This window comes from Balaenoptera ricei, chromosome 11, assembly GCF_028023285.1.
Source record: "Balaenoptera ricei isolate mBalRic1 chromosome 11, mBalRic1.hap2, whole genome shotgun sequence".
Taxonomy (NCBI): domain Eukaryota; kingdom Metazoa; phylum Chordata; class Mammalia; order Artiodactyla; family Balaenopteridae; genus Balaenoptera; species Balaenoptera ricei.
Window position 1 is genome coordinate 104,480,683 of NC_082649.1, and position 27,961 is coordinate 104,508,643.

Here is a 27,961-nt window from a genome sequence, read left to right on the forward strand (position 1 = left end):
AACGTGGCCACGGCTCCGGCCCTCGTCCAGGGCGCTGAGGGTGCCTTGTCTGGCAGCGGCAGGGAGGAGCCCAGCATCTGGGGCCTGCGGATGAAATTGGTTTTGTCTCCACCTGCAGGGACCTAGGAGGCATTGTTGCCGGGTGCTAAGTGCCCACCAGGCTCACCTTGAGGCCTGCTGCTTTCCGCAAAGCCTGTGTCTGCTCCTCCCTCCCCCCCACCTGCTCACTGGCTCTTGTTCTCTCTCTCTCCCTCCACTCACCCCTGCCCCTTGGTCTCTGAGGCCCTGGCCCTCCCTGGAGCTCACAGAGCAGGGGAAGGATGCTGTGCTCCAGCTCTGCCCCTGCCTTGCTGTGTGACCCTGGGCCAGCCTCTTGCCCTCTCTGGGCCTGTGACCTCATCTGGAACGAGAGCGGCAGGGTCAGCTTTTGATGGTTCTGTTATGCGGACTCACACAGGAGGCTGAGGGGAGAGGGGCCAGGGCCTACCAGAAGCAGAAACTGAGTGTCAGACGTTCTGGCTCTTTCACACACAGCCGGTCCTGTGTATCACTTGTGGTCCCCGGGGGGTGGTGTCATCCACCAGCTCATTCATTCACTCACTCCACAGTGGTTGTCAAGCACCTAGTCTGTGTGCCGGGCCAGGCCCTGCCGCCTGCAGCTGACAGTCTCAAGCGGGGACACACAACAAATACGGCCCCAGAGGCCCACCCCACTCCCGTCCTGCCTGCCCTTTCGGGAGAGCCCTTGCTGGTCCCTCTGCCGGGAGGGCCCTTTCTCCCCCTCACCTCAGACCTCGAGATCCGATCACGCCTCTCTCTCGGCTCCCCAGGCAAGTTGTCTCCTCACCGAGTTCCCCGTCACCGGTCCTCCCCTTTGCCACAGTGCAGGCCCCTCTGTTGTCCCCAGCCACCTGCCTCTCCATCTCCCCCACCGACTGGGAGCTTCCCAGGCGAGGCCCTGCCTTTGTTTCCTGGCGTCCTTGTAGGCCCTGGCCTGGCAAGACACCAATAACCTTCTTTTTAAAATCGTGGTAAAATACGCATAACATGAAATTTACCAGTTTAGCCGTTTTTAAGCGTGCAGTTTGGTGGCATTAAGTACATTCACACTGTTGTGCAGCCATCACCACCATCATCTCCAGAACTTTCTCTTCTTCCCAAACTGAAGCTCAGTCCCCACTAAACACGAGCTCCCCTTCCCCTACCCCAGGCCCCGGGCACCCACCATCCTACTTTCTGTCTCTATGGATTTGACTGCTCTAGGAACTCTCATAAGTGGAATCACGTCGTATTTGTGTTTTTGTGATTGGCTTATTTCGCTTAGCATCATGTTTTCAAGGTTAATCCACGTTGCAGCCTGGGTCAGGATTTCCTTCCTTTTAAGGCTGAATAATATTCCATTGTGTGTATAGACCACACTTTGTTGATCCATTCGTCTGTCTGTGGGCACCTGTGTTGCTTCCACCTTTTGGCTACTGTGAATAATTGAACATCGGTGTGCAAATATATCTTTGAGACCCTGCTTTCAATTCTTTTATGTATATACCCAGAAGAATTGCTGGATCATATGGTGATTCTATGTTTAACTTTTTGAGGAACCTCCATACTGTTTTCCACAGCAGCTGCACTATGTTACATTCCCACCACCATTGCACAAGGATTCCAATTTCTCCACATCTTCGCTCACACTTGCTATTTTGTTTTGTGTTTTTTGTTTGTTTGTTTTTGTGATAGCAGTCCTCAGGGTGTGAAGTAGCACCTCATTGTGGTTTTGATTTACCCTTTCTTGAACAAAGGCAGGTGTGAGTGGTAAAGTTCAGCCTCCTTTTCTGATGGACCACTCAGCCCCGAGGACCCCTGACATTGTCTGGGGAGGGCTGGGTCTGCTGGACACCTGCTGGCTGATGCCTCCACTACCTTTGTCCAAGTTTCTGTCCTAGGGGAGGGTCGGGGGGGGGGCGTGGAGATGAGGCTCTGGTCTCCCCACCCAGAATCCAGTCCTCCAGGATATAAGTAGCCCAAGGAGTTGGGTCCTTGGGGGTACCTGGCATGCAGTAGGTGCTCAGAAGTTTTTAATCACACCAATAACACCTGCTTCCATCTTTTTTGGCTGTTCTTTGTTTATTCATATAATTGAGAGATAATTCATCCACATGGTACAAAAATGTCTGTACACAGTGCAAAGGCGCCTCCCTCCCCTGTCCCTCTGCCCAGAGGCCGCCACTGTGTCCAGTTTCTTGGGGTCCTTCTGGGGAAGTTCTGTGCGTCGATGGAAATACTTTATTGTTGAAGTGCCTCAACCACCCAGCCAGTTACACAAAGAGTTTCCAATCGCTGCTTTGCAGTTCTGGATTTGAGGGCCTCCTGGGGGTACATGGTAACCAGCAAGCCCCTGAAGGAGGTGATGTTCTCCCTCTAGCGGGAATCCCTGACCGGTGGCTGGCAGAGTGGTCTCCATGAAGGAAGCAAAGCCGCGGCAGGAGAGCGGAGGTGGGCGGGTCTGGTCCTGGGGCATCCGAGGATAAGATCACACCAGGCCTCCCAGCAGCCTGTTTGTCCTGCGCTGGCTGTCATTCCAGATCCGTTCTGTTGGCACATTTATTAGCTTCTGTTCAGCGCTGGGCATGGGCTGCATCCTGGGGGGCAGCGACTCCTGCCCAGAGGATACGGACACAGGTGGAGTTGCCAGCGTGGGGTTAGAGAGTGTGCTAGGGGCTTTCAGCAGGGGCCGCCGGGCACGTGGGCGGCATTCGGGGTGCATGGAAGGAGAGGGGTCTGGTTCCCTACGGTGTAGGGGGCAGGCCTGCACAGCCGAGACCTGCGAACGTCTCGCCAGATCCTCACGAAAGTGAAAATCCGCGCATGGTTATCTGAACCTGCACCTCACTCCACGTGACACCTAAACCGCTAAACACATTCCGCGTGATTGTCACGTACATTGACCTTTCCAGGAATGCGGCTGCTCTCCTCACAGTCAGGGGAAGATCAGACTCTGATATGTTCAGAGCTCTGCCAAGAGCCGTCACCACTGAGAGCATCACGGCACCGAGGGCAGCGTCCCTCGTGGCACCCGAGTGGCGAGCAAACCCCTGTACCCGCCTGGGTGTGTAGCCGCTGTCACCCAGAGGGGCGGGCAACTGACTGCCTCCCTGCGTGCCCACCACTAATACGCAGGTCACCTCGTTATAAACTGCTTTCCTCTTTTTCTCTCTGTATTGTTACAACTAGGGCATTCTGTTGATTTTTGTTTTAAAATATGTGTGTAGATAGATCATGTGATTCATGAACTTCATTTTAGACCAGAGAAAGGGTAGCACAGGTTGCAGCTATCAGGAGGAGGTTTGGATGAGGGGTCTTTGCGGTGATGGAACTATTGTGCGTCTTGACGTGAACATGCACGTAGAACCACGTGGAACTAAGCCTTCCCGCCGCTACCAGAGACACACGAGTAGGCATCAAACAGGAAATCTGTCCAAGATGGTGGCTGGTACCATCAGCATTGTGCTGGTGATGTTGTCCTGTAGTTTTGCAGGACGGTGGGGGAAACAGGGTAAAGTATAGATAGGATCTCTCTGTATTATTTTTAACAACTATAGGTGAATCTATAGTTATCTCAAAATTAAAAGTTTTATTGGAAAAAAGAGGCCCGGGGCAGGTGTTGGGTCTGATGAGCTGGACCCTTGGTGACTGTGGGACAGGAAGGCCGCGACCACCCCACACCCTGTCTCAGTCCCTCCGTGGGAGGCCTGTGTGGTCACAAGCCTTCTCCCCAAGGCTGAACCCCACCAGGGCACTGGGACCAGCCTCCTCCCTTTAGCTGCCAGCTGGGGCCTGGTCGGTCCCTGGCACCCAGTTTTGAGACCTTGGAGCAGGGTCTGGTCCATGCTCCCAGAGCCCCTGGCGGAGCTGGGCCCCAGGCTCCTGCCCCCCACCCCGAGCTGCCCTCGGCCGGGCGGCCTGCTCCCTGGACCTGCGGGACTGCCCTGCTGCCCAGTGCCGCCAGCACAGCGGTAGTGCGGGCAGCTGGCTCTCCCGCCCTCGGCCCCCACGTCCCTCCCCCACCCAGCAGCAGGAGCTGGGACAGACACAGACTGGCCGTTCCTTCAAGTGCCATTTTGAAGACTAAAATGAACCCAGCCGACTAAAACTGAAAGGTTAAAGGAAGCGCGTGTTCTTGGTGAGTTTGTCCTCCTGCACGTTGACCGTCCAGTGGCTCGGCTTCTGGCACATGGACTCGTCACAGGTTGCAGGGCAGCCGGAAGGAGGCCGGCGAGGCTGCGGGCGGCAGGGTCCAAGCCAGCCCGCGCGTGGTGCCGGCTCGGGGCCCGGCCCACCCGCACCTCGGGGCCAGGCTCACTGGACAGACCCATCGGGGGGCCCTGGCCTTCCCTCCAGTTTATCCGATTTCCTGGGGACGAGCTGGGGACCTGAGGGCTCCAGGAGCCCGAGATGCCCCCTGCCCCCTGCTCCCTGTCCCCGGGAGCGCATGACCCCGGAGGAGTCCCCGTGCGAGGGTCCCATCGGAGCAGCCCCCCAGCTTCTCGGGCGGCGATCAGGTGTGGCTAATTTCATTCCTCGTCAGGCTGGTCCCGGCATCTGTTTGGAATGGTTAATAAGGGAAGCGATACATTTTTAATCAGTGCGGCTCTCGCTGTAATCCTCAGCCCCGCTCTCGAAGGCCTCACCAGGCCAAGATAACACAAGTGTCTTCTCACATTTGCTCTGTTATCAATTCCGGCCCTACCTAGTCCAGGGGGCATGGCCGCAGGCGCCCTGGCGTCCCTCAGATCCCTCATCCGTGGTCGGGCTTCAGGCCCTGACCATCTCCGGGGTTGCTGACTGATTTTGGTACCTCGGACGAGCTCCCCGAAACTGGATGGGCCGAGCAGAAGTGGGGGCTGAGGTATTGGGGTGATCAGGGCCTTTTCCCGTTACCTCCCCCTGCCTCAGTAGCTACTCGGATGGAACCCCTTATCTGCTGCCCAGTGGCTGTGTGACTTGAGGCAGGTGACTTAACCTCTCTGAACCTCAGGTTTCTTTTCAGTACGATGGGGCCAATAATTGAAACTTTGCAGGGTGGCCATAAGGATTCAGTGACCCGCATGGTGGGTCTGTAACTTATAAATATCCTCGTCACCTTCCTCCCCTGGACTCTCATTGCACAGGGATAGACTTGGGGACAGGCTGGGACTTTAGAAACACAGGCCTGGGAAGGGGAAGGAAGCCAGACTGGGGTGGAGGGAGTGTATCAACCAGAAGTCTCCGGGTTGCAAGGGACAGAAACTCAAGGCAGAAGGGATTTTAATGGTCACTGTTGGTCAATGGCCCAGGGCTCAGGCTTCGGCGTGGCTGGGTCTGGGGACTCCAGCGCTCTTGTTGCCATCTCCTGCTTGCCTTCCGCCTGGGATGTGTTCCCACGTGGGGGCTCTGGTCCCCCCAGGACCCCTCACCTCCTGCTGGTCAGCCCTGGGGTTCGTGGTCATTCCTGAGACCACGTCCATGGCCCGAGAAGGCCGTGTGCTGATTCGCCAGCCCTGGAGCTGGGCGGACGGGGTCAGCTCCACCTGAACCACCGCACTGCGCGTTTCGGAGGGGGTTCAAATGTGTGTTTACTGGGGAGGGGGCAGTAAACTGAGGCTGGAGACGGAGCACGGGGTATGCGTGGAGTTAGAGGGCAGCATGCCGAGCTGGCAGCCTCAACTCAGCGCTGGGCGGACGCCCACAGCCAGGCGCCAGGGAGGCAGGCCCTCGGCTGGGTGGCTGGGCCCTGGCCCCGGAGCAGAGCCGGAGTCACTAACCCGAGTTGCAGGGGCTCTGTGGCTGCATGTGTTGGGTAAGCCCGCGGGGCCCCGAGCGCGAGGGCTCTGGCTGGCCCTCCCACCCCGCACCCAGGCTCGCCTATCTCCCTCTTTCTTAGCCAACAGGGACCTATAAACAAGAATCTCTTTTCTTGTTATTTCGTCTTCCCTCTTTTCCCAGTAGTATATACTAAAAATTTTTTAAAAGCTGCCTGGGGCACTGTGTGTTACCCAAGAAAACTCATCACCTTTTTCAGAGCGACCTCACACCCTTTTCACCAGCACCTCCGGAGGGGACCCCCTTCCTGGCCGTGCCGAGCCTCCCCCTTGGGGCAGGCGTGCCCTGCTGCTGGCCGCGGGCCCCACGTCCCCATCTGTAAAATGGGCCATTCCCGGCCCCTGAGGGGACCGCAGACAGCACGTGGGTGCTCAGGCGGGAGCAGCCCCTCAGCCAGGGCGGGAGCCAGTGATGTCCGGGATTCTGCAGCTGTAGGAAACAGGACCCTCACGTTTGTCCACCGCACTTCCCAGTTTACAGAGCGCCCTGGAGGCAGAGCAGGGCTCAGCTCCAGACCCCCCGGGCAGGGGCTGGGTCCTGGGCGCAGCCCTTCGGTGCCCCTCCCTCCTGGCCTCAGGAGCCTCCCAACCCCAGAGTCCGGGGGCAGGCCCCACCCTCCAGCAGCCCTGCCTCCATCCTGTCCTTGTTCCCCCCACACGCCCTTGGCCTCGCATTAGCCCTTGGACAGGTGTCCCGGCTCAGGAGCCCCAGGTCCAGAAGGGACATGGTACCGGAGGAGGCAGGGCTCTCCCTGGGGTGGCCCAGTGGAAAGCCAGGGCGCAGAGTTGGCCTTGGGGACAGCCCTAGGGCCACGTCTGTCCCTCTGACATCAGGTTGCGGGGTTTCCGTTCCCCGCCCCCTCCGCCTCCCCACCCCCTTGCTTCCTCCTGTGCCCACATGCCTGGCTTCTGTCCACTGCCCGCCTTTGTCCTTTCAATCCCAGCTTTCCCACCAGACTGCCGCCTGCCTGCGTCCGCCGGGCCTGCCGCTGGGTGCCCACGCCTGGAGCGGCACCCGGGGACAGTTGCTGCGCCACAGGTATCCCTATACCGCCTGAGGGTGGAGCCCCTGGCGGGGGGGCACGGAGGGGGTGGCCCCTGAGCTGGGCCCTCTGGCATGGGGCAGCTGCAGTGTCAGTGAGTGAAGGATGCCCCGTGCTGTTGCCTTCAGCCTGAAGTTTATTTTCTCTCTTCCTTTTATCCAGCGCCGCCACGGGATGATGGGAAAACCTGGAGGTGTCTGATGGGGGGGCCCAGGCACCTGACGAAGCAGAGTGACAGGGGTGCATGCTGCAGGTCGGCCTGAGGCCGGGGGGCGGCGGGGAGAGGAAGACATCAAAGGCATGCAGACCACCATGCCCAGGGGTCTGGCTCGGAGGTCTGGGTGGGTGGCAGTGCCACCACCAAGATGGGCCCCCCGGTGCAGGGAGGTGCCTGTTGGGGGGCAGGGAGGGGCCGGGGAGCACCAGCTTGGTGTGCCTCTAGATTGGGGGGGCAGGTCAGAGGCTGGGACGCCCCCCACTCTCATGCCCCAGTGAGGACGCTGCTCCTCCGTCCACCCACTCTGCCCTGCACCCCGGGGCTCAGCCCCGCCCAGCTGGCCAAGGGTACATCCCGCTGCTGTAGCCGCCAGCCACCCCGTGGGCCGAGGGCACCCAAGGCCTTCCGCCCGGGCTCGGCCATCTGTAAGAACAGTCTGCGTCCTGAGCAGAGGCCAGACGCGTGGGGTACAGCGCATGCTGTGATGGCATCTTGCTGCCCCTGAAACAGACGCCCCCGCCCGTGGCCTCCAGGCTGAGTTCTCCGCCTCGTGAACAGAGGGGGTGGGTTAGGGCTCCCCCTGTACCCAGGGACCACCACAACCATGGACCCAGGGGCTGGTGGTCCCCAAGGCTCCGCCTCCAGGCCCCTCTGCAGCCCTCGAGAAAGCGTCCCCCCACAGAGCTGGGGTCGGCCTCCTGCTGCTGCAGGCTGAGGTCCCCCAGCAGCTGTGCAAACCCAGCTCCCGTCCCTTCCCTCCTGCCCCACCCACTCCCCAGTCCCCACGCCCTGCGGTCAAAGAGGGCACCCAGGAGCCCTCACTTGCTGAGACGGGGGATGAGCCCCTTCCCCGCTCTGCACCCAGCTTGCTCCTCTGCAGGGCGTCCAGGAGACGCCAGCCCCTCAGGGGACCTCCAGCGGTGGGGTCATGGAAGTGCAGGGCGTGTGAGAGAGGCCACAGCTGCGTGGCCGCAGGAACCACATGGGAGACAATCTGCTGGGACAAACGTTCCGTCTGCGCCCGCGTCGGGCCAGGCCCACATCCCGGTAGGCCTGGAAGGGGTTGGCGCCGTCCCCCGGTGCACGGCCTGCAGCGCTTTTCGGTAAACCCTGAGAGAGACGGTGCCGCAGAGCAGCAATGGGGCCACGTGGACGGCACGGCCCCGGTGCCAGCATGCAGGAGGCTGAGCAGGGAGCCCGCGAGGCCTGTGAAGACCACTGCCAAACCAAAACAAAACAAAACAAAACTCCTGAATAGATAATAGGGCGTCTGCGAGGGCAGAAGCCAGGTGGTGCCCGGCGCTCAGCACAGCGGCCTCATTGTTCTCGAGCGCCCCAGCCTCGGTTTCCCCTTGAAGTTTCCCCAGAAGCCCCGCGCTCCAGGGGGTTCTGGAAATATTCCGTGTTGTTTTTAACTTTCATTCAACTAAAGGGAATTAACACACCCGGTTTGCATGGAAAGACCTTGGCGGATTTTCCTTGACCGTGGTTGTTGAGTGCAGAGCCTGGGGCACACCCCAGCCCGACTCTTGCTCGCGTGTGACCCCGAGACCAGGCCCGAGGCCGGGGGGGTGCTTCCAGCCACCCGCAGGAGGGCCTGCACGCGCATACGTGCCTACAGTCGTGTGTGCACGTGTGCTGTGCAAGCATGTGCGCGTGTGATGGTTCAGAGGTGTCTTGTTTTTTTAATTGAAATAGAGTTGATTTACAGTGTTGTGAGAGTTTCAGATGTAAGGTAAGAGGTGCCTTGTTGGCGTATTTGTCCGACCGTGTGAGGTCAGCGTGGATCCGAAAGCGTGTTTGTGGTTGGGATGCCTTCCGGTGGGCCCCAAGTCAGACCTGGAACGGGAGGCAGCTGGGCGGAGTCCACCGTGCCCTTGCCAGCATTCCAGGTCAGGGGCTCTGCTCAGGCAGGGTACCCCAACCTCGCCCTGCCACAGAGGACGGCTGCCCTTCACCCTGCCCCCGGAGGGGCCGTGGAGCTGGGGCCCCGTCCTTCCTCTGGCTCAGACTTCGGTCAGACTTGGCCGCCGTGCCCCAGACTGAGGGGCGAGCTCCGGGACCGGGCATTAGGACAAATCCAGGGCCGTGTGTCCAGGGTCCATGTGCACGACTCCTCCAGCTGCGTGTGTCCGCGTCTGCTTGTGTCTGCATTAGGAATTTCTGTGGCAAGGCACAGGAAGCTCGTGGTGGGACTCCCTGGGGGACAGGGGGACCTTGGTGGACGTGGTACCTTTGGGAGGGGGACTTTCCTCTTGATATCTTTTTTGTTGTACTTATGAACTATGAGAGTGCATTAGCTATTTAAAAATTAAATGTGTCAAGTCTGTAGGTTGCTGGTTTTGGGGTGAATTGGCTTGTTTTCTGGATATCTGAGGGATGCCCCCCCAAGGAAGGGGTGCTCTCAGGAAACGTGTGCCTGAGCACATCCCTCACCCTCAGGGTGAGTGGGGTCAGGGCGTCCTGGTTGGGGGTCAGCTGCCTGGATGACTGTGGACAGTGGGGGCTCTGGAGCAGAGGGCAGAGGACCCAGGTCAGGACCTGGTGTGGCCGCTTGCCAGCTGGGAGTCCTCGGGCAGGTCTCGGTCCCTCTGAGCCTCGGTTTGCTCGTCTGTAAAATGGGGATACAAAACTCCAGCTCCCCAGGCAGGCTTGAGGGTAAAATAAGATCATGTTGGCATCTGAAGAGAGTTCCAGCCTGGTCGGACCCCCTCCCGCTGGGCTGGACTGAGGCATCTGCGCTCCCTGCCCATCAGCGAACCAGGTCCAAGAGTGACAGGATGTGGCTCCCAGACACGGCACCCGAGGGCCCTGGCGACAGGCCCGGCCAGGCGCCTGGCCGAGTGGCAAGACCTCAGCCCTACTCCCAGCAGCCGGAGAGGCTGGACGTGCCCCGGCCGGTGGCCCTGCCCCCTCGGCCGGTGCTCTGCCTCAAGAAGAGACTCCTGGAGGGAGCTTCGGGGTCACAGAAGAAGCTGGGATGCTGGGTGCTGGGGTCTCGGGGGTGCTTCTCGGCAGGTCGGGGCAGTCCGGGAGGCTCCCTCGCCAAGCCAGGCCCCCCTGTGCCCCTCCCTGCCCCGCTCCGGGACCCTCCCCTTGAACACACTCAGACCCCGCCCTGGCTGACCCCCTGCACGCTGCCCCCGCTGAGCCGAGGTCTGGGCTGAGTCACTGTGTCCGAGGGGAGCCCCGCCCTTGCCCCCCATTGGCTCACACACGTGGTCGGAGAGACCCAGCCGGGGTGCGCCCCTCCCTCCATGGGCAGCCGTGCATCTTACTCGCAGTGTTTCTCCCTGTGCTCTGATGATGCCTCAGTTTCCTCATCTGTAAAGTGGGCTCCTTGTTAGGGTGACGTGAGTGAGGATGATGGTCTCAGAGAGCTGGGCACAAGGCGGGGGCTGCGTGGAGGGGGGGATGAGCAAATCCTTGTCCCAAGTGGCCTGAGACACCCCACCACCACCCCCTAAGTATCCCTTCTCTAGACAAACCTCCTCATGGTGCAGATGAGGCCCAGAGGGGGATTTGGTGCCCCCCGCCCCAGGTCTCACCCCAGGGCCGCTGCCCGCCGCCCTAGCTCTCTCTCCACACCTCTGTCCGGAAGGGGGGGCCCTGGGCAGAGACACCCCCTCCCCCCACAGCGGAGACTTTTCCAGACTCGGGCTGAGCTCCTGGGCAGGGCAGCCTGGCAGGACGGAGGGGCGTGGAGGCCAGCCCGGGGACAGTCACTCACTGTGCCTGCAGGCAGGGCTGTCTGGGGCCCAGAGCCAGGACAGGAAGGCCGGGTGGGTGGGCAGGGCCCCTGTGGCTTTCTCAGAGGCAGGCGCTGGGGGCCTGGGCAAGACAGCTAGGGGCGGGGGAGGAGAGCCAGCAGGGCAGCTCTCCTCAGGTCGGTGTGGTTTACGAGGCGCCCCCCGTGCGTCCGTCCGTCCGCTCCCGGGAGCCGCACCGGAGTCTCCAAGGCAGGAGGCGGCCCCAGGCTCCTCGTCTGAGGCAGCCCAGAGCGGGGCACCCGGCGGGTGACGTGAGACAGCAGCCTCGGCCTCGGGGATGATGGGACGAGACCTCAGGGCGGCCTGGCCACCTCCTACCTCCTCTGTGCCCCCGCTTTCGGAGCCCCAGAGGGGAAGGAGGACAGCGACACACGGGGCAGCGGCGAGGGGTGAGCCCGCCCCGGACAGGCGCTCTGTCTGGGGCTGCCTGGGGGCTCAGGAGCAGGGGTGCCCAGGCTCTGCCCCAGACAGAAACTTCGGGAGCCCTGGGGATGGCCAGGCACCCCCGTCACTGCCCTAAGAGCACTGGTCCAGCCCCCTGGGTCTGCATCCGTGTGTACCCAGAGCCGTGTAAACATCCCTCCCCTTGACCGAGAAATCCCAGGAATGGGTCCTAGAGACACATCCGCCGCCTGCACAGAGACCTCATTGACGGGACAGCCCAGCAGCCAAGGATGGGAGAGACACACCAGGCCTGACCCCGATGCGGGCAGCGGGGAGTGGGCCCAGGGTTCCGGGCCGCTTCCAAAGGGTGACGCAGAGGAATGTTTGACGACCTAAAAACACGGAGACGTGTTAAGTGAGCGGGGAACGTGGGCCACAGAACAGAATGTACTTTTGTGCAACCACAACACACGTAGGCCCGGTCCCCGTCCCAGGCACACATTTAGAGAGGTCTCAGACATCAACACCGGCAAATCCCCAGGGAGCTGGGAAGGTGGGTTGCTTTCTTTTCCTTGCTGTGCTCTGTTGTTATTTTCCATAGTTGACGCAGTGGCTATGTATTATTTAGTAAAAGGGAGGCGTGCGGCCTCCCCTGCCCCTCTGGAAATGGGGGTAAATCCACAAATAACTCCAACCCAGGGCCCATGAGCGTCTGGAACCGCCCTGCCCCAGGTCCCTCCCAGGCCATGCCCTGTCCCACTGCTCCCTGCCAACCAGCCCACTCAAGCCCCTGTGGGCTTTGAGCAGACTCCCTTGGGCGAGGGCTACGTGGAGAGCCTGCCCTCTGCCCATCGTGCCCCTCTCTCTATTTTCTCCCTGTTTCTTCTCAGGAACAAACAGAGTCACCCTCTGGCCTGAGCACAATGGCTCAGAGCCACCTTTGGCAGTCTGGAACCCTCCCTAGGGCCCTTCCAGAAAGCACAGGGTGCCAGGAAGAATTCTTACACCCGTGAACATGTTCTTTTTAAAACTGACAGAACTGGGACTTCCCTGGTGGTCCAGTGGCTAAGACTCCGCGCTCCCAATGCAGGGAGCCCGGGTTTGATCCCTGGTCGGGGGAACTAGATCCCACGTGCAGCAACTAAGACCCAGCGCAGCCAAATAAATAAATAATTTTTAAAAATAAAAAGTAAAACTGACAGAACTTTCTATGCTCGGAGGGCCCTAGAGGATTAGCTGGTTCCATGTTAGACCCATCTAGGCAGCTTTTTTTTTTTTTTTTTTTTTTTAATATTATTTTTTAAATTAATTAATTAATTTATTTTTGGCTGTGTTGGGTCTTCGTTGCTGCAGGCGGGCTTTCTCTAGTTGCGGTGAGCGGGGGCTACTCTTCATTGCGGTGCGAGGGCTTCTCTCATTGCAGTGGCTTCTCTTGCTGCAGAGCACGGGCTCTAGGCACGTGGGCTTCAGTAGTTGAGGCACGTGAGCTCAGTAGTTGTGGCTCGCGGGCTCTAGAGCGCAGCCTCAGTAGTTGTGGCTCACGGGCTTAGCTGCTCTGCAACATGTGGGATCTTCCCGGACCAGGGCTTGAACCCATGTCCCCTGCATTGGCAGGTGGGTTCTTAACCACTGCACCACCAGGGAAGCCCTGGGCAGCTTTTAAAAATGAAGGTGCACCTTTGTTGCACCGAACAAGATAGGCGGGCGGCAGATAAACACATGAAATGATGGTCAGCGTTGTAAGCCATCAGGGAAACTTGAACTAAAACCACGGTGAGGTTTCACTGCACGTCCATCAGAACGGCTGGAAGTAAAAACAGGGGCAACACGAAACACTGGCCAAGATGCAGAGAAACTGGATCCCACTTGCATTGCTGCTAGGAATGTACAAGGGTACAGCCACTCTAGAAGGGGGGTTTTCAGAGTAAGTGTACTCTCACCAAACACCCTGGCTGTGGCACTCCTGGGCATTTGTTCCAGAGAAGGGAAGACTTAACATTCACACAAAAACCTGTAGGAGAAGGTTCCTAGCAGTTCTATCCCTGACAGCTCCCCAACCTGGAACCTGCCCAGATATCCTTCCCAGGGGGGGATGGATAAAAAAAACTGTGGTACGGCCATGCTGTGGAATATTATTCAGCTGTGAAAAGGAAGGGACTGTTGATACATGAACAGCTTGAATAAACCTCCAGGGAATTATGGTGAGTGAAAAAAGCCAGTCTTGAAAAATCACATCCTGTACGATTCAGTTTGTATAACATTCTGAAATGACAAAATGATGGACAGATTGGTGGCTGTTGGGAGTGAAGGATTGGGGGAGAAGTGGGTGTGGCTCTGGAGGGAGGGGTGGCATGCGAGTGCCATGTGATAGACGGTCTTGGAACTCGATCGTGGGGGGTCACAAAAAGCTACATATGTGGTGAAATTGCATAGATGCACACACACACATGCACGCACGCATGCATGCAACATCAAAAGATGACTACTGATCACCAAAAAACAGACTTCTCAAGTTAATGATTTTAGTGCTTTTCTGTGTATGGGAAGATGCAAGAGTCTGGGCTCATTGAAATTACTCTTCGATAAGCATCTTAACACTCTAGGGCCTGTCTCCTCTTTTTCTCCATCCTGAATCCCCTCAGGGCGCCGTGTCAGGTCAGCTGCAGTGGCCGGTGGCTTGATGGTGGGCAACATTTTTTGGTGTGCAATGTTATCACTGGGGGAGGCTGGGGGAGGGTTGCCTGGGTCCTCCCTGTACATTTTATTTTGCAACTTATTGTGAATCTTATTGTGGTTATTTCAAAGTGAAGAGTTACAAAAACAAAAACAAACAAACAAAAAAAACACCCAAGGTGCAGGAGCACGGCCCTCAGAGGTTCTGACTCATCCGTCTGGGTTTGGGCCCAGGCGTCAGTACATCTGTATTTCTTAGAAGCGTCCATGTGTCTACCGCACGGCCGGGGATGGAAGCACTGCCGCTCCCAGTAGGATTGGAACAGCCACTTTCCTCTGAGGGGGAAGGAAGTGGCCTCCCCAGGAGCCCGGTCATGTAGGGCTGGGGACAGGGGCTTCAGAAGGGACTGTCGCCAGGGCAGTCGCCTTGTCCAGGGTGGCCGGAAGGGGCTGTTTCCCCGGAGCCTGCGTTGGAGGCGGGAGGAGGACTGGAGCCCTGCCCAGTTGATCCAGAGTGCCGCGTCCGCGAGCCTGGTCCAGGGGCCTCCGGAGATGCTGGGGCCCCCGGGCGGCGGGAGGAGCCGCAGCGCAGCAGAGCAGACTGAGCTCTGGACTTGGGGCCACCACACCTCAGTAAGAGACCGTGGTACTGCGCGGTCACCACTCACAGCCCGTTTCCCCTATAAATGAGGATTTTAGATATGTGGGTAAAACAAACATCTATTAATATAGAATCGGTGTGTTAATACAACACGTTAAGATCATTCGTATACTGGCCGTATCACACCTTCATATGATACATAACATAATATGCTACTGTTTTGAGTTCTGTACTGGCCGTAGCTGGATTTATGGAATACTGACTCTGTGCCTGGCACTGTTCTAAGTGCTTTAAATGTATTAACGTATTTAATCTTCCTAAAACACAATAAAAGAGGACCCTAAACTGAGGCACAGAGAGGTTCATTAACTTGCCCAAGGTCACACAGCTAGTGTGTGGCAAAGCTGGGATCCGAACCCCGGCCCTCTTGGCTCTAGTTGTAACCTCTAGGCTCTAACATCTCACTAAACATTATTGGATGTAATCATATAATAGCGTGTGGTACCGCAGACACACCTGCTCTGCACCTTCTGGTATACAAGGCGCTTCTGCTCCGTGGGCAGCACCTCACCTTTCTCACAGCGACTGTGTGAGGTGGAGCTGTTACCGCCACCCCTCATTCTGGGTGGGGAGGCCGAGGCAAAGAGGGGCTCCGGCATGTCCCAGGCCGTTGGTTCCCAGTTCAGGTGCTGGGCCGTGCCCCTCCTGTTGGCAGCTGGGCTGAGTGGAGAAGGAGGGTGACGGGCAGAGAGGGCCTCAGTCTGTGGCCAACAAGGCTGCGTGGACCCGGCAGGGCACCGGGCAGAGGGAGGGTCCCCATCAGAGCCAGTCCCAGCTGGGCTGTCAGGGTCAGCAGCACACCGAGAGGGGGACCGCCGAGGGGTTCAGGCCACCGAGGGGTTCCCCGGGATGGGCGGGACATGGGTGGGGAGGAGTGGGGAGCCCAGGCAGGGACCCCCGCTTGTCACAGAGTTTAGAGCTGGGCCACAGCAGGCCAGGTCAGCCTTGCACGTCTGGGAGGGTCCCCGTCTTCACGTGTGTGCCTTGTGGACACTACTGCCTGGGGGGGAATTATTGTGCACCCTTCCGTATCTTGGACCCGAGTGTCACAATGTGGTGGGGTGTCCCCATGCCTCCTTCACAGGCTGTGGTGACGACCAAATGAGGTGACACTGGTCAACTGTTAATACCAATGCCTCGTCCATAGGAACTGCTCAAAAAATACTCACTGTCATTAGAGGAGTGGGAGAGAGACGAAGGGGGGAGGGAAAGAGGGAGTGAGGAAAAAAGGAAGGAAGGAAGGAGTCTGATTAGGGGGATAAAGTAGGCAAAGAAGTCTGCACAAAGGAGTTGACCTTTGAGCAGGGTTTTGGAGGGTGAATAGGAGTTTACTGCAGGATGAAAAGGCAGGGAATGGAGTGGTGTTCCAGGTACAGGGAGCCCCTGGGCCGCATGGTCAGCTTTTGTAAAGGTGGGTCATGATTCCGTGTGCCTTGTGAGGTTCATGCAGGGGTTAGGCGAGGAAGCATTTGGAGAAAGAACCTAGCGCTCACTAGGTGGACTGTCTGTGGCAGGCCGAGATGGTGCCGTGTTATCACGATGTAGTCAGAGCAGGACTGGAGCTGGGGAGGGCAACCCTGGGCCTGGGCAGAGTGGGCTCCAGGAACCCCAGCACCATTGGCTGTGTCCCTGTCACATCACATTGGTGTTACCTCGCATGGCATGAGCAGCCAGGTGGGGGATTGTCCAGACTTGGGGCTTCCAGGAGGCCGGGTTTCCTCACCTCTCCCAGCACAGCTCCCAGCACGGTTCCTGGACCGGGAGGGAGGGAAGGCCTGTCTGGCCAGCCGTGCCCTCTCCATCCTCGAAAGCCGCTGTCCTCCCCAGAGTGGGGACAGGACAGTGACAGTCCGGCAGAGCGACTCGAGGGCATCCTGACGCCATCCCTCATGTCCTCTGTTCTTCCTGATCCCCGGCCAGGCCTGCTGACACACAGGCAGAGGGGCTGAGCCGATGGTGCGCGGCCCCCAGTGGGCTCTGGCTCCAGGGGAGTGGGGAGCCGTCTGCGGCCTCTTCAGCTGAGGCTGGAGAAGAGGGGTGCCTGAGGCAGGTTCTGGGGCATCCCATCTGCTGCACGTGGGGTCCGGCAACCAGCGATGCTTCAGCCGGATGGGAAGTAGCAGATTCATGGGTCAGTGCGGGGATGTGGAAGGAGGGTCAGGGAACGAGGCCGAAGCTCAGATGAGCCGTGGTGGGCTCCCAGCGGTGGCCCAGAAGGCCAAGGCCCACGGTGCCGAGCTCAGGCCCACTCGGAGCAGGTGCCCTGGACGTCTGGGTGTTGGGTGCGGAGAGGCACGTGGGGCACCCACAGCGGGAGGGCTGTGGCCCACGTGGGAAGCAGCGTGGCATCGGAGGAGAGGTGTAGCCCAATGACACCGCCTCCAGAGGCGTGTCCTGTGTCACAGCAGCCGCTGCCCAGGAGGGCAGGGACAGGGTGTGCTGGGGAGCTGGGCCCCCGCCTCGTGGAAGGCACCCCCAGGCCGAAGGCCTCGGTCACCGGGCGTGGCGCCAAGCAGAGCCAGCAGAGGCGCGTGTTTCTCGACATCGTCTCAGATCAATTATTTGCCCGCGGGAGCTTCGTACTCTCACTTCCATTTTACTGAAGACACTGAGGCTCAGAGAGGCACTTGTACCACATGAGTGGCTGGTCGGGGGTGGGGTGGGATCTGACCCCCCAGGTGGGCTGGCTCGGAGCCCAGACCCACAGCGGGACCCCGAGTCTCAGTGCCGCCCAGTCTGTAGAGCAGGGGACCCACAGCGCTTACCTTCTCGGAGCCTGTTTCCTCACGGGCGTCTGTGGGGCCTCAGCAGGGCCCCCCCCCGCCAACTGCCCTCCCCACCTGTGACCAGGTTTGTAGCAGGTGACAGATCAAAGGAGGCACCGTCACGGCCGGTCCCCTCGGTGGGACAATGACCAGGACACACAGGGCCCTGCCTTCGGGAGGGGAGTCTGACGGGCAGACAGGAGTGAATAAGCGAACAGATAGATGACTCGGCCTGTTTCACATGGGGCTCTGAAAGACAACGAGTGGGGGGCGAGGGTACTGAAGGGCGGGGGAGGGCTGCTATAGACAGGGAAGGCCTCCTGGAGTTGGAAAGCTGTCAAATGTGATGGGGACAGAGCATTCCATTGCAGGGCCAACGGCAAGTGCAAAGGCCCTGGGGCAGGAATGATGAGAGGAGCGTGAGGGGGCAGAGGCCAGCTCATGCTGGGAAGGGGTTGTCTGTGGTCGGGGGCTGTGGACAGACCTGCCAGCTGGCAGGCCCAGGCCACACCCCAGGGTGCAGCTCTGCCTGCAAAGAGCCTCCGCTGGGAGACTCCCTGTGGGACCTTGGACCTCGGTGTCCCCATTGAACAGGGAGCAGTTGGACGTGTCGTTGCCAAGGGCCCCCTGGCACTGAGCCCCTGCACTGGCGTGTGGGGTGGGCACGGGGCAGAGTCTTGGCTGACCTGTCAGAGGGCAAAAAAGCACATGGTTTCTTGCATGTGGGGCCACAGGCTTTCCCCAGGGCTGCTCACCTACCCCAGGACCTGACCTGGCACCACCCAGCGTGGCCTGCGCTGGCATGGCCCCCCGGGTGGGGGGGGGCTTGTTGTCTGGGGTCATCGGTAATCCTGTCTCACTTTTGCCACCTCAGGAGCTCCCTGGAGACCGGAAGCAGCCTCTCCACTGACCGATACAGGTACTGTTGTACCATCCACCCTGGACCTGCTCAGAACCACTGGCCCACTCTCCCCATCAGCACCTAGGGTCGGCCCCAAGAGGCCATGGGGGAAATTAGCCCCCCATTTGGCCCTAAAATTCCCCCAGGGCCCGGAGATAGTGCTGACACATCCCCTGAGATCAAGTCCAGCTAGGAGCGGTCCCTCCTGGACCGTGGCTCAGCCCATAGTTCCTCCGAGATTCAAGGCTGGTGGTCCCCCGAGGGCCGGCCTACAGCCGTGGCTCCCATGACGACCAAGGCTGCAGCCCAAGGGAGAAGCTGACAGTGTCTGTCAGTTTCCACACTGTACTTGGTGGAAGTGGGGATGGTGGTCTGAGCGTCTTGTATCTTGATGTTTCTGTAAGACGTCTTCAGAAGGAAGGGCTGGAGACTGTGGTGTAGGGGAGGCCCCTGGATGGGGCAGCAGGTGGGCATGGAAGACCAGGAACGGGCAGCTGGTCCTGAGTGGGGTTGGCACGGACGGGGGGCTGGGAGGGGACGTCTGCGCTACACGTGGGGGTGACTACAAGTGGGCTGGGGGTCCCCGCTCCCAGGAGAGGGCAGACTTTGTGAGGCCCTGAGAAGTGGATGTGGACCCAGGGCATGGAAAGCGAGGGGGCGGGTGGACGGCAGACCCAAGTCCCACTGGGGAGCTCGGCCTCGGTGAGGGGGAGCGTCTGCACAAAGGCAGTGCGCCCGGAACTGGAGCCGTCAAGCAGGGGCTGGGCCCCAGCTGTCGGGTGGCAGGCGCTATATGGGGATGAGATGCTCTGGCGACCAGCTAGATGCCTGAGGCGGCTGAGGCTGTGAGAAGGGCTGGGGGTGGGCACGCGGGCGCGGCTTCCCTGAGCAGCTCGGGGCTGGGCACCCCCAGGGGCACTGCTGGAGGCCGGAGAGTCGGGTGGTCCGCACACGTTCACACTGTCGTGTAACCCCGTACACGGACGCTCTGCAGCCACGGCGCATATAGCAGTGAGGGCTGTCGCTTCTGTTGGCTGAAAGCTGGCGGCGTCCCACCTCTGCACGGCCACGCAGAGCTATCGGCCCGTTTTACAGGCGTCACTTTTTCAGGACTCTCAGCTGGTGAGCAGAGCTGGGATTTGAACCCAGATCCTGGTGTGGACACTGCCTGACGCTGTAGTACACTCCTCGCCCATGTGTGTACACTTCCTGCACAACCACACACACACACACACACACACACACACACACACACACACGCAGACTCCCGGACATCTGCACGCTCCCTTCCTTCGGCACTCGGACCCTTATACCGTCCCTCTGCACGTGGGTCCACACACCCCCACGGCCTCACTCCAGCTCGGGCACATAAGTGATGGCGGTCACGGTCAGGGAGTGGCCACAGTAACCACCGCTGCTTGAGGCTGGCCACACTTGACCTCATAGCCAATGACCCCCTGCACCTTCAGAGAGCAAAGACAGCAGGGCCCCTTGGTTCTGCCTTCCCCCTCTGCTTCTCAGCCATTATTTCCTGAGCACCTGCGGGTGTGGGGGGAACTCAGGAAACCACAGGGACTTGTCCTGCTGCCTTTGCAGAGCTACTGTATCAGGCAGCAAACGGACAGAGAAATCGGGTTTTAATATGATACATCAGGTGGTGACAAGTGTGTCGACTGAAGAAAAGCGCACAGCCCAAAAGTTGCGAGTTATGTTTTATCTGGACCTTACCGAGGACTGTAGCCTGGGAGACAGCCTCTGTGACAGCCCCGAGGGACCTGCTGCCAAGAGGGAAGGGAGAAGCCAGGAGATAGAGGGCTTTCTGCTGGGAAAAATGTGGTCCACCCCAAAGATGACTGCTAATCACAAAAACCCAGACATCTCAAGTTAATGATTTTAGTGCTTTTCTACGTATGGGACGGTGCAAGAGTCCTTGAAATTATTCCTTAGATGTGCATCTCCACTATCTAGGGCGGCTCTCCTGTTTTTCTCCATCTGGAATCCCCTCAGGGTGCACCTTCAGGGGCTGCTGCAGCGCTGACGGCTTGATGGCAGCAGCATTCTCTGTTTACTGAAGTGGCAGCCGCATTTTTTGTCCACAAGCGCTACGAAGAAAAATAAAGCAGGGTGAAGGGGATAGTGATGGGAGGGTAGTCAGGGAAGGCCTTTTGGAGGCGGCGCTGTTTAGCCAGACACCAGAAGGAAAGGCGGGCGAGGGATGAGCTGTGCAGCTATCTGGAGTAGGAGCCTCCGGGCAGGGGGACGGCCAGTGCAAAGGCTCAGATGTGGAGCATTCCCGGCACGTTTGAGGAGCAACAGACGCTACGTGAGATCTGCCCTCATCCCCTTGGGACATAGGCAGAGCCCAGCTCAGTGTTCCCATTTCACAGATGAGGAAAACTGAGATCCAGGGACCAGAGGACTGTTGGTGCCAGACCCGGCCGCCCCCTCCCCCCCGGCACGACCGCCTGGCCTCTGCCCTTTATGCGCAGCGGGGCCGCTGGCTTTGCTGCTTTGTGGGAGCCTCTGAGAAAGCCAGCCCTCGGGCTCTGGTGGCCAGTCCCGCGGAGGTTCTGGAGGCCTGCTTACAGCCTGGGAAATTCAGAAACAAAGGTCCCAGCCAGTAACTGCCTCCTTTCAAAGGAACAGCCGGCTTCCTCTGCCACAGGCGTGAGAGGGAAGCTGATGTCCCGTTGGGGGAGGGCGGACGGCCCTTCAGGGAGGCTGGCCCCGCTGGCTGGCAGACAGGCCCCTCACCCTCGGCAGACCGCCATGCTGCCCTCCTTCCTCGCCTGCCTCGTCACCAGCCCAGTTACCCAGCAGCTCCCCTCTCCCCAGGCTGGGTTGGTGGACTGTGCCCCACGCTGCGTCCAGCTCGGCCATCCTGATGATGCGTCCGTGCCCTTCCCCTCACTGGGCTTCACGCTCCCCGCTCGACTGAGCCACCGCGGACGCCCTTCCCTTCTAGCCGTCCACGGCGGCACTTCCCACGGAGAGCCACCCTGCAGAGCCGCTAGACTAAATCACTCCTGGCGGAGGGGGGCGTCCTGTGCACTGTGGGGTGTTTGGCGGCCTCTAAATGCACTAGAGGCCCGTAGCGCCGCCCTCCCCATTGTGACAACCCACAGTGTCCCCAGGCATGGCCACTGTTGCTTGGGGCAGGGGGTGGTGGCAGAATCGCCCAGGCGGGGAGAGCCACTGCTCTAGAAGCAGCGCGTCCGAGATGGTGGACGGAGGAGACTCCCTCCTGAGGCCGGTGACTTTGTTTTTGGCTTTGCCGGGACGCGGGGGGGTGCTGGGATCAGGCCCGGGTCCGCACCCAGCCTTGAACGCCCGGCCGCCGGCACAGGACACGCAGGCCCAGCACTCTGGCGGCAGCCACTCCTGTCTGAGGCGATGGGCCTGGACGTCGTCCCTCACACACGGTGATGGGGTCTTCTCGGAGCTCTGTTTCCTCCTCTGTGGTTGGGGGAGGGGGAGCGAGCCCTCCACACAAGGATGCGATGGGACCGCTGCTTTGTCAACAGTGTGGAGCAAACCAGGGACCCCGAGTAGCAGGCGGGGTGAGTGTGGTGTGCTCAGGTGGACCCTTCCATCCCGCTCTCCAGGACCCTTCACTCCTGCAACAAACGATGGGGCGCCTGCAGTGGGCCAGGTGCTGCCCTGAGCCGGGCTGGGCCGGGGTGCTTGCGCTGCAGTTGGGAGCAGAGCAGATAAGTAAACCAACAGGATCATCTCGGAGGCGGGCACGTCCCGCAGAGAAAGTCAGGGCAGGGCGTGCGGGGGGCTCGGACGCGATGCTGGCGGTAGGATCCGGTGGGTGGAGAGGGGCCGGGGAGGGCACCTCTGGCCACGGGCGCTGCCCGGAAGGCCTAAAGGAGGGGATGGCTTCTGGGACCTGGCGGGAGCCTCAGAGAGCTCAGACCGTCGGCAGGAGTCGGGGCGCTGAGGGCCGGTGGGCAGTCGGGAGTTTGGCCTGTAGTCTGAGAGCAGCAGGGGGCCCGCGTGGAGCAGGGAGGGCCATTTGAGATCCCTGTGGCTAGCGTGTAGGGAAAGGGCCGCAGGGCGTCCAGAGTGTAAGCCAGACCCGCCAGGAGGGGCCCATTGGTTCTGCTTGGCCGCCCGTGACGCCGGGTCCCGGGCCGCAGAGCCACCCGTCGTGCCTGTGGCCCCGTCCCTGCCTGACAATGCCCCGCTGGCCATGGCCCCTCAGCCCAGGCCCCCCCCCGCCCCCCCGGCGTCGGGAGTCCCCTCCCGGCAGCCAATGAGCGGCTGTCATCGAGGTTCCATTTTAGATTTTATCAATGTGTCCCTGTCACCCAGGCAACCACGGTGGCCCTGTCAGTCTTTCTCCGCTGCCTTTCAGAGCCAGCGGTTCCCACTGCACCATGTGGCGACGTGGTGAGTTTCTGCTCTCGGGGCCGAGCAGGGATTCCGCCAAACATAACTGACCTGGCGAGGAGGCCGGCATCTGTCACCTCGCCCCCTCCCTGCCTGCACCCCACACCCCTGGTCTTCCCAGCCTCGGCCACTTCGGGCCAGGCAGGCAGCTGGGCCACTGCCCGGCCAGGTGCCGGCGCAGCCACTGGGGACCAGTTGGAAGAGGGAGCTTTTGGAGCCGCCGTCAGGAGCCCCGGTATCCAGGCCCCCAGGATGAGGGGCCGGGGGCCCCCACCACTCAGCACAGCCAGGGCTGCCCCCGTTTGCCCCGGGGACCCCCGGGGAAGCCCCGAGAAGCTCCAGCCCCCCGCGGCGGCAGCAGCCTGAGGCTGCCTGGGCGAGCCTGACGGAGGAGTCGCTGGGCTTTTGTGTGCGCTGCTCTTTGTATCGGAGGCTGTGCTGGAGGGGCGGCTGGCAGCACCGGGCCATGTGAGTGGGACCACTGTGGCAGCGGGGACCGGGGTGGTGGCCGGAGCGGCCCGTCCCCCAGCTCCCTCAGCCCCTCTCCAAGTCTCGGTGGAGGTGCCACGGGGGTCCGGCAGGAGACCGAAAGGCGAAAATGCTCAAGTTCAAGGCCTTTTGCCTGGATTACTGGCAGTTCCTGTGCCTGCAGCCGCTGCACGGAGTCTATAAAAGGTAGGTGCCCCGGGAGGGCCTCTGCCGTGGGGCAGCCGAGCTGGCGGGACCGTCCCCTGCCTGGCGACCACAGGGCCTCCTCGTCCTGGGGCAGGGCCCCTGCTGGCGTTTGCTCTGGGCCACTGGGCAACTTGGCTCAATTGTACCCGCCTCTTCCTCCAGCCCTGAAGCTGGTAGGATTTCTGCAGAGAAGGGGTCCCCCCCGAGTGCTCTGTGGCCATGCGCTGAGTTTCATTGTTCCTTGCTGCTGAGATTGGCCCTGGAGCGGACTTGCATGGAGGACTGTCACCCCACAGGAGGGCAGCCTCCACCCTGGCCTGGCCCTGCCAGGGTCCACGCCCCCTGACCTCACTGGCGGCTCATGTGACTAAGGGGTTTGACGGCCTCCATCCCAAGCAGAGATCTGAGACACACTTGGGGCAATGAGGGTATCTGCCTTACTTGGGCAGAATGAGGGTATCCCTGGTGTGGAAGTCAGGAGACCAGAGTTCAAGTCCCTCCGCTTGCTTTGTGACTTTGGGCAGGTCACTTTCCCTCTCTGAGCCCCAATTTCCTCATCTTTAGGGATTTGGCCCAGTTGACGGGTAGTGGCATTTGGGGACTACTCCCTGAAACGATGCGGGCATGACCCCGAATGTTAGTAAAACTGACGGTATCTTCCGCACGTGCGTTCTGTCCACACACACACCTTGGCTGAGGAACACCGGTGCCCAGGCCAGCAGGAAGGGCGCCTTCAACGGCCTGTAATTAAAGGCCTTGGGGGAGGGAGTTAGAATACCGGCTATCCTGAGGGAATTCGTTTTTCCTGATTTCACACTCTGTGAAGTCCATGGCTATTAGCATGCGAGCCGTTCTGGGAAAGTGTGGGAGCTTTTCTTTTCTCTTCCAAGGCTTTTTCTGAAGGGGGCAGGTCCTGAGGGTCTCACAGCAGCCTCAGAAAGGAAGTTCCCGCTCTTGGGTGGGTGCCAGGGAGCGAGGCCCACCCCACATCTGATCAGCACCAGCTGTACCCGGGGCATCTTCCACTCGTGCAGGTGGACCAGCCTTTCCCACCATCCAGGGAGCTTGTTCCTATGGGCCTGGGGCACCTGGAATGTTCTGGCTGTTAGTTGTTAAGTGTCTGCCGAGGGTGAACTTTACACTCTGATCAATCCTCAGCCCTACTGCAAGAGGCGCATTGAAGCCCCCCTTTGAGCAGGTGAGACCCAAGGGCGGGCAGACAAGTAAGTGTGGCCACAGGATTTGGACCCAGGTCTCTCTTGTTCCAAGGTAGACTCTGTCTCGAGTGCCCCGCAGCTCAGGAGAGGAGTATGCCAGGGTCCTGAGGCGAGAGGGATAAAGGAAGCATGTCCCCACCCCACAGGGGCTCAGGTGGACACGGTAGGAGGAGTGGATCTGGATGTGGGGCTTCCTGGAGGAGGTGACAGCTGAGCGGGCAACGAAGTGTCTGCAGGAGTTGGCTGGGCCGAGAGGGGGAGATGGGTGTTCTAGGCAGAGGGAAAGGCATGTGAAAAACCCCAGAGGCTTTCAAAGGGCATGTGTCTTTGGGTGGTGGTGAGAAGCCATGGAGCTGAGAGGGGCGCCGGGGACCTGAGTCTCGGACCAGGGGCTGGGCCTCCTGCTGTGCACAGTGGGGAGCCCAGAGGGGCTCTCAGGGTGGGAGTAGCAAGCTGAGAGTCCCTCTGGGAGTTACGTGGTGCTTGTGAGAGACCTGGCTCAGCCTCCAGGCCAACCAGTGAGAGCCCCCTCGGCCCCTCCCACCATGGGAGGTTCTCATTCAGAGCAGGTGCTCTTTTCTCAAGGCCCAACTGTGACCGGAAGACAAATGGGACATAGTCCCCAAGGAGCTCCCAGCTTACGAGGGGGAAGAGACCCACTAACAAGCCATGAAAGTTGAGGATGGGGGATAAATAGAGGTGGCACAAAGATACCAGCAGTATGAGGGAGGCTGTCTGGCCTGGGAGAAATCTAGGAAGGCTTCCTGCAGGAGGTGTCATTTGAGCTGGGCCTGAACGTAGGAGCAGGATTTTTCCAGATAAGGAAGGGACAGTAGGGAGGGAGCACAGCATGAGCAAACGTGTGGAGGTAGGACTGAGCCTGGCGTGGTTCAGAAATGGTCACAGATGAGGCTGAAGTGTAGGGTGCCTGTCAGGCAATGAGGCTAGAAAGGGAGGCCGGGTGGGCAGTGTGATGCGGAGGCTCACGGAGTACCTGCTACGTGGGAGGCATCGTTCTAAGCCCACCAACCCCGTGAAGGGGAGGATGTAATTGTCCCATTTTCCAGGTGAACAAATAGAGACTCATGAGGGAGAAGTGGCTGGCCCAGAGTCACATGGCCTGTCAGGGGGACCGAGGGATCTCACAGGCTGCACAGGGCCAGCCAAGGAGCTCCGACTGGCAAATGAGATGCTTGGGGCTGGGGACAGTCCTCTTTCTATTGACTAGTGTTCATAAATAATGGTGACGCATCAGTCAGGTGGACGAGAGACTCCAGCTTTACGGCCAGACCGCATCCTGGCAGGGCTCCAACTGCTTGCGACGGTGGGGGAGGGAGCTAGCCCACCTGCCATGGCCCCTCCGGGGGATTGACAGTGTCAGTGCCAGGGAAGCACTTAAGGCACCTCACTTAGGGGGCTTAGGGAGCCGTGGTCACCTCTGTCCAAAGAGATCCAACCCTAGGAACTTGGCGCATGGAACCACTTGGCTCTTTTCCTGATGCCATATTCCATTGTTTAAACCAGCGACCCAAAACTTTCGAGTATGAAAAGGGTGTTTTGCAGACAATGCATAATTAACCACTTCTAAACACAGGGTGTGCCAGGCTCCCTTGAAGCTGTTAATTATTCTTCATTAGTGATCTTAAATCCATGTAAAATAATCCTGGAGCCCTGCCCGAGGCTGAGGCCGCAGGAGGAGCGGAGATGCTTATTTCAACCAGAAAGTGCAAAGGAAGTTCTTGGCACCTCTGCCTTCTGCCTGGGGCGATGGCCATTCCGCAGAGCCCCTAGCTTTGGCCCAGAGCCCATCCTGGGAGGCACAGAGCCCTCTCCCCAGGCCCTAGAGCCTGGCGGACCTCAGGGCACTCTGGTTAGTGAAACAGTTCTTCGGGTGGGAAGAAAAAGTAGAGAGTGGTATACCCATCACCTGGCTTCAGAAATAAACGGTTACACTTCCTAATCGGCTGATTGAGACTTCTTCTGATTGCAGAACAATTCCAACTCTACATCCCCCCACCTTGTAACTTATCTACTCCTTCCTATAAAAGTCTAAGATAAAGCCACTCTGACAAGACCCTTTGATCTTCACATTTGGATGGCTCTCCCTGTTGCAATAGCCTGAATAAAATCACCCCCTTAAAAAAAAAAAAAAAAAGAAAGAAATAAACGGTTACGACGCGGTGGACGGCCCCTGTGGGCCGCCCTCAAATCCCATCTCACCCCGATCCCCCCAGAGCTAAACCTAAGCAGTAGTGCCCCCACCCTGCCCATTTGCTGTGTTTATTTCACATGCACATTTTTATAATTTGGCTAACACAAAGCTCATTCTACAAGTTTTAGAACTTTACAGGCATGATGTCATAACCTACAACTTGCTTTTCCAAACTTTTGAATTGTGGTAAAATACACATAACGTAAAACTGACCATCTTCTCCATTCTTAGGTGTACCGGTCGGTGGCATTAAGTACGTTCACACTCTTGTGAAACCATCCCCGCCATCATCTCCAGGTCTTTTTCATCTTCCCAAACTGAAACTCAGTCCCCATTAAACACTCCCCACCCCGCTCCCCCAGCCCCTGGCACCCACCATCCTGCTTTCTGTCTATAAATTGGACTGCTCTCGGGACCTCATATAAGTGGAGTCATGCAGGATTTGTCCTTTTGTGACTGACTTGTTCCCCTCGCCGCAATATCGTTCAGGTTCATCCATGTTGTAGCAGGTGTCAGAATTTGCTTCCTTTTCAAAACTGTATAATAATCCATGCTGTGCGTAGACCACATTTAGTTTATCTCTTCATCCACTGACGGACATGTGTGGCTTCCACCTTTTGGCTCTTGTGAGTAATGCGGCTGTGAACATGGGTGTACAGATAGCTCTTCAAGATGCAACTTGCTGTTTTCAGTCCAGATTTTATTGGTGAGAGTCATCCGTGTGGCTGTGTATAGTTCTCATGTTTATTTTTGTTGGTGTAAAGTATTCCACTGTTCTGCTGTTGATATAGATTTCGGTGGTTTCCCATTTTTTTGATGCTCCAGGGAGGACTGCAGTAAGTGTTCCTTCACTCGCTCCTTGCACACACGTGTGGCGTGTGTAGGGTTTGTACCAGGGCGGTATATGAGTACCTTCAACTTTACTGGGCTTTGCAAAATTGCTTTCCAAAGTGGTGTAGCAGTGCGCCGCCTCACGAGCAATGAGTGACGGTCCCGTGTCTCTACATTCTTACCTACACTTGGTATTAAAAGCCGGATGATATTTTTAATGTATAAAAGAGAGAAAGAGAGAGAGGAGAGGAGAGGAGAAGACTGTAAATGGTGTGGGTATCCACCCCAGCTCTGCACAGCGTCAGGCATCCTGGAATGTAAGCTGAGACAGCACGTGCCGTTTCCTCGGTCTGTGTAGT

The 27,961-nt window shown here is 59.1% G+C and overlaps 1 protein-coding gene across 2 annotated transcripts in view; it reads left to right on the forward strand.

The window, feature by feature from the left end:
- IQSEC1 (IQ motif and Sec7 domain ArfGEF 1) overlaps positions 1-27,961 on the forward strand; it is a 334,212-nt gene that overhangs the window by 181,872 nt on the left and 124,379 nt on the right. The window contains exon 3 of one of the 2 annotated variants that reach the window (XM_059940474.1): positions 18,243-18,287. The exons of the other annotated variant lie outside the window; for it this stretch is intronic. Coding sequence (XP_059796457.1) covers positions 18,243-18,287 — 45 coding nt within the window. The remainder of the gene's footprint in view (positions 1-18,242; positions 18,288-27,961) is intronic. 2 annotated transcript variants of the gene reach the window in all.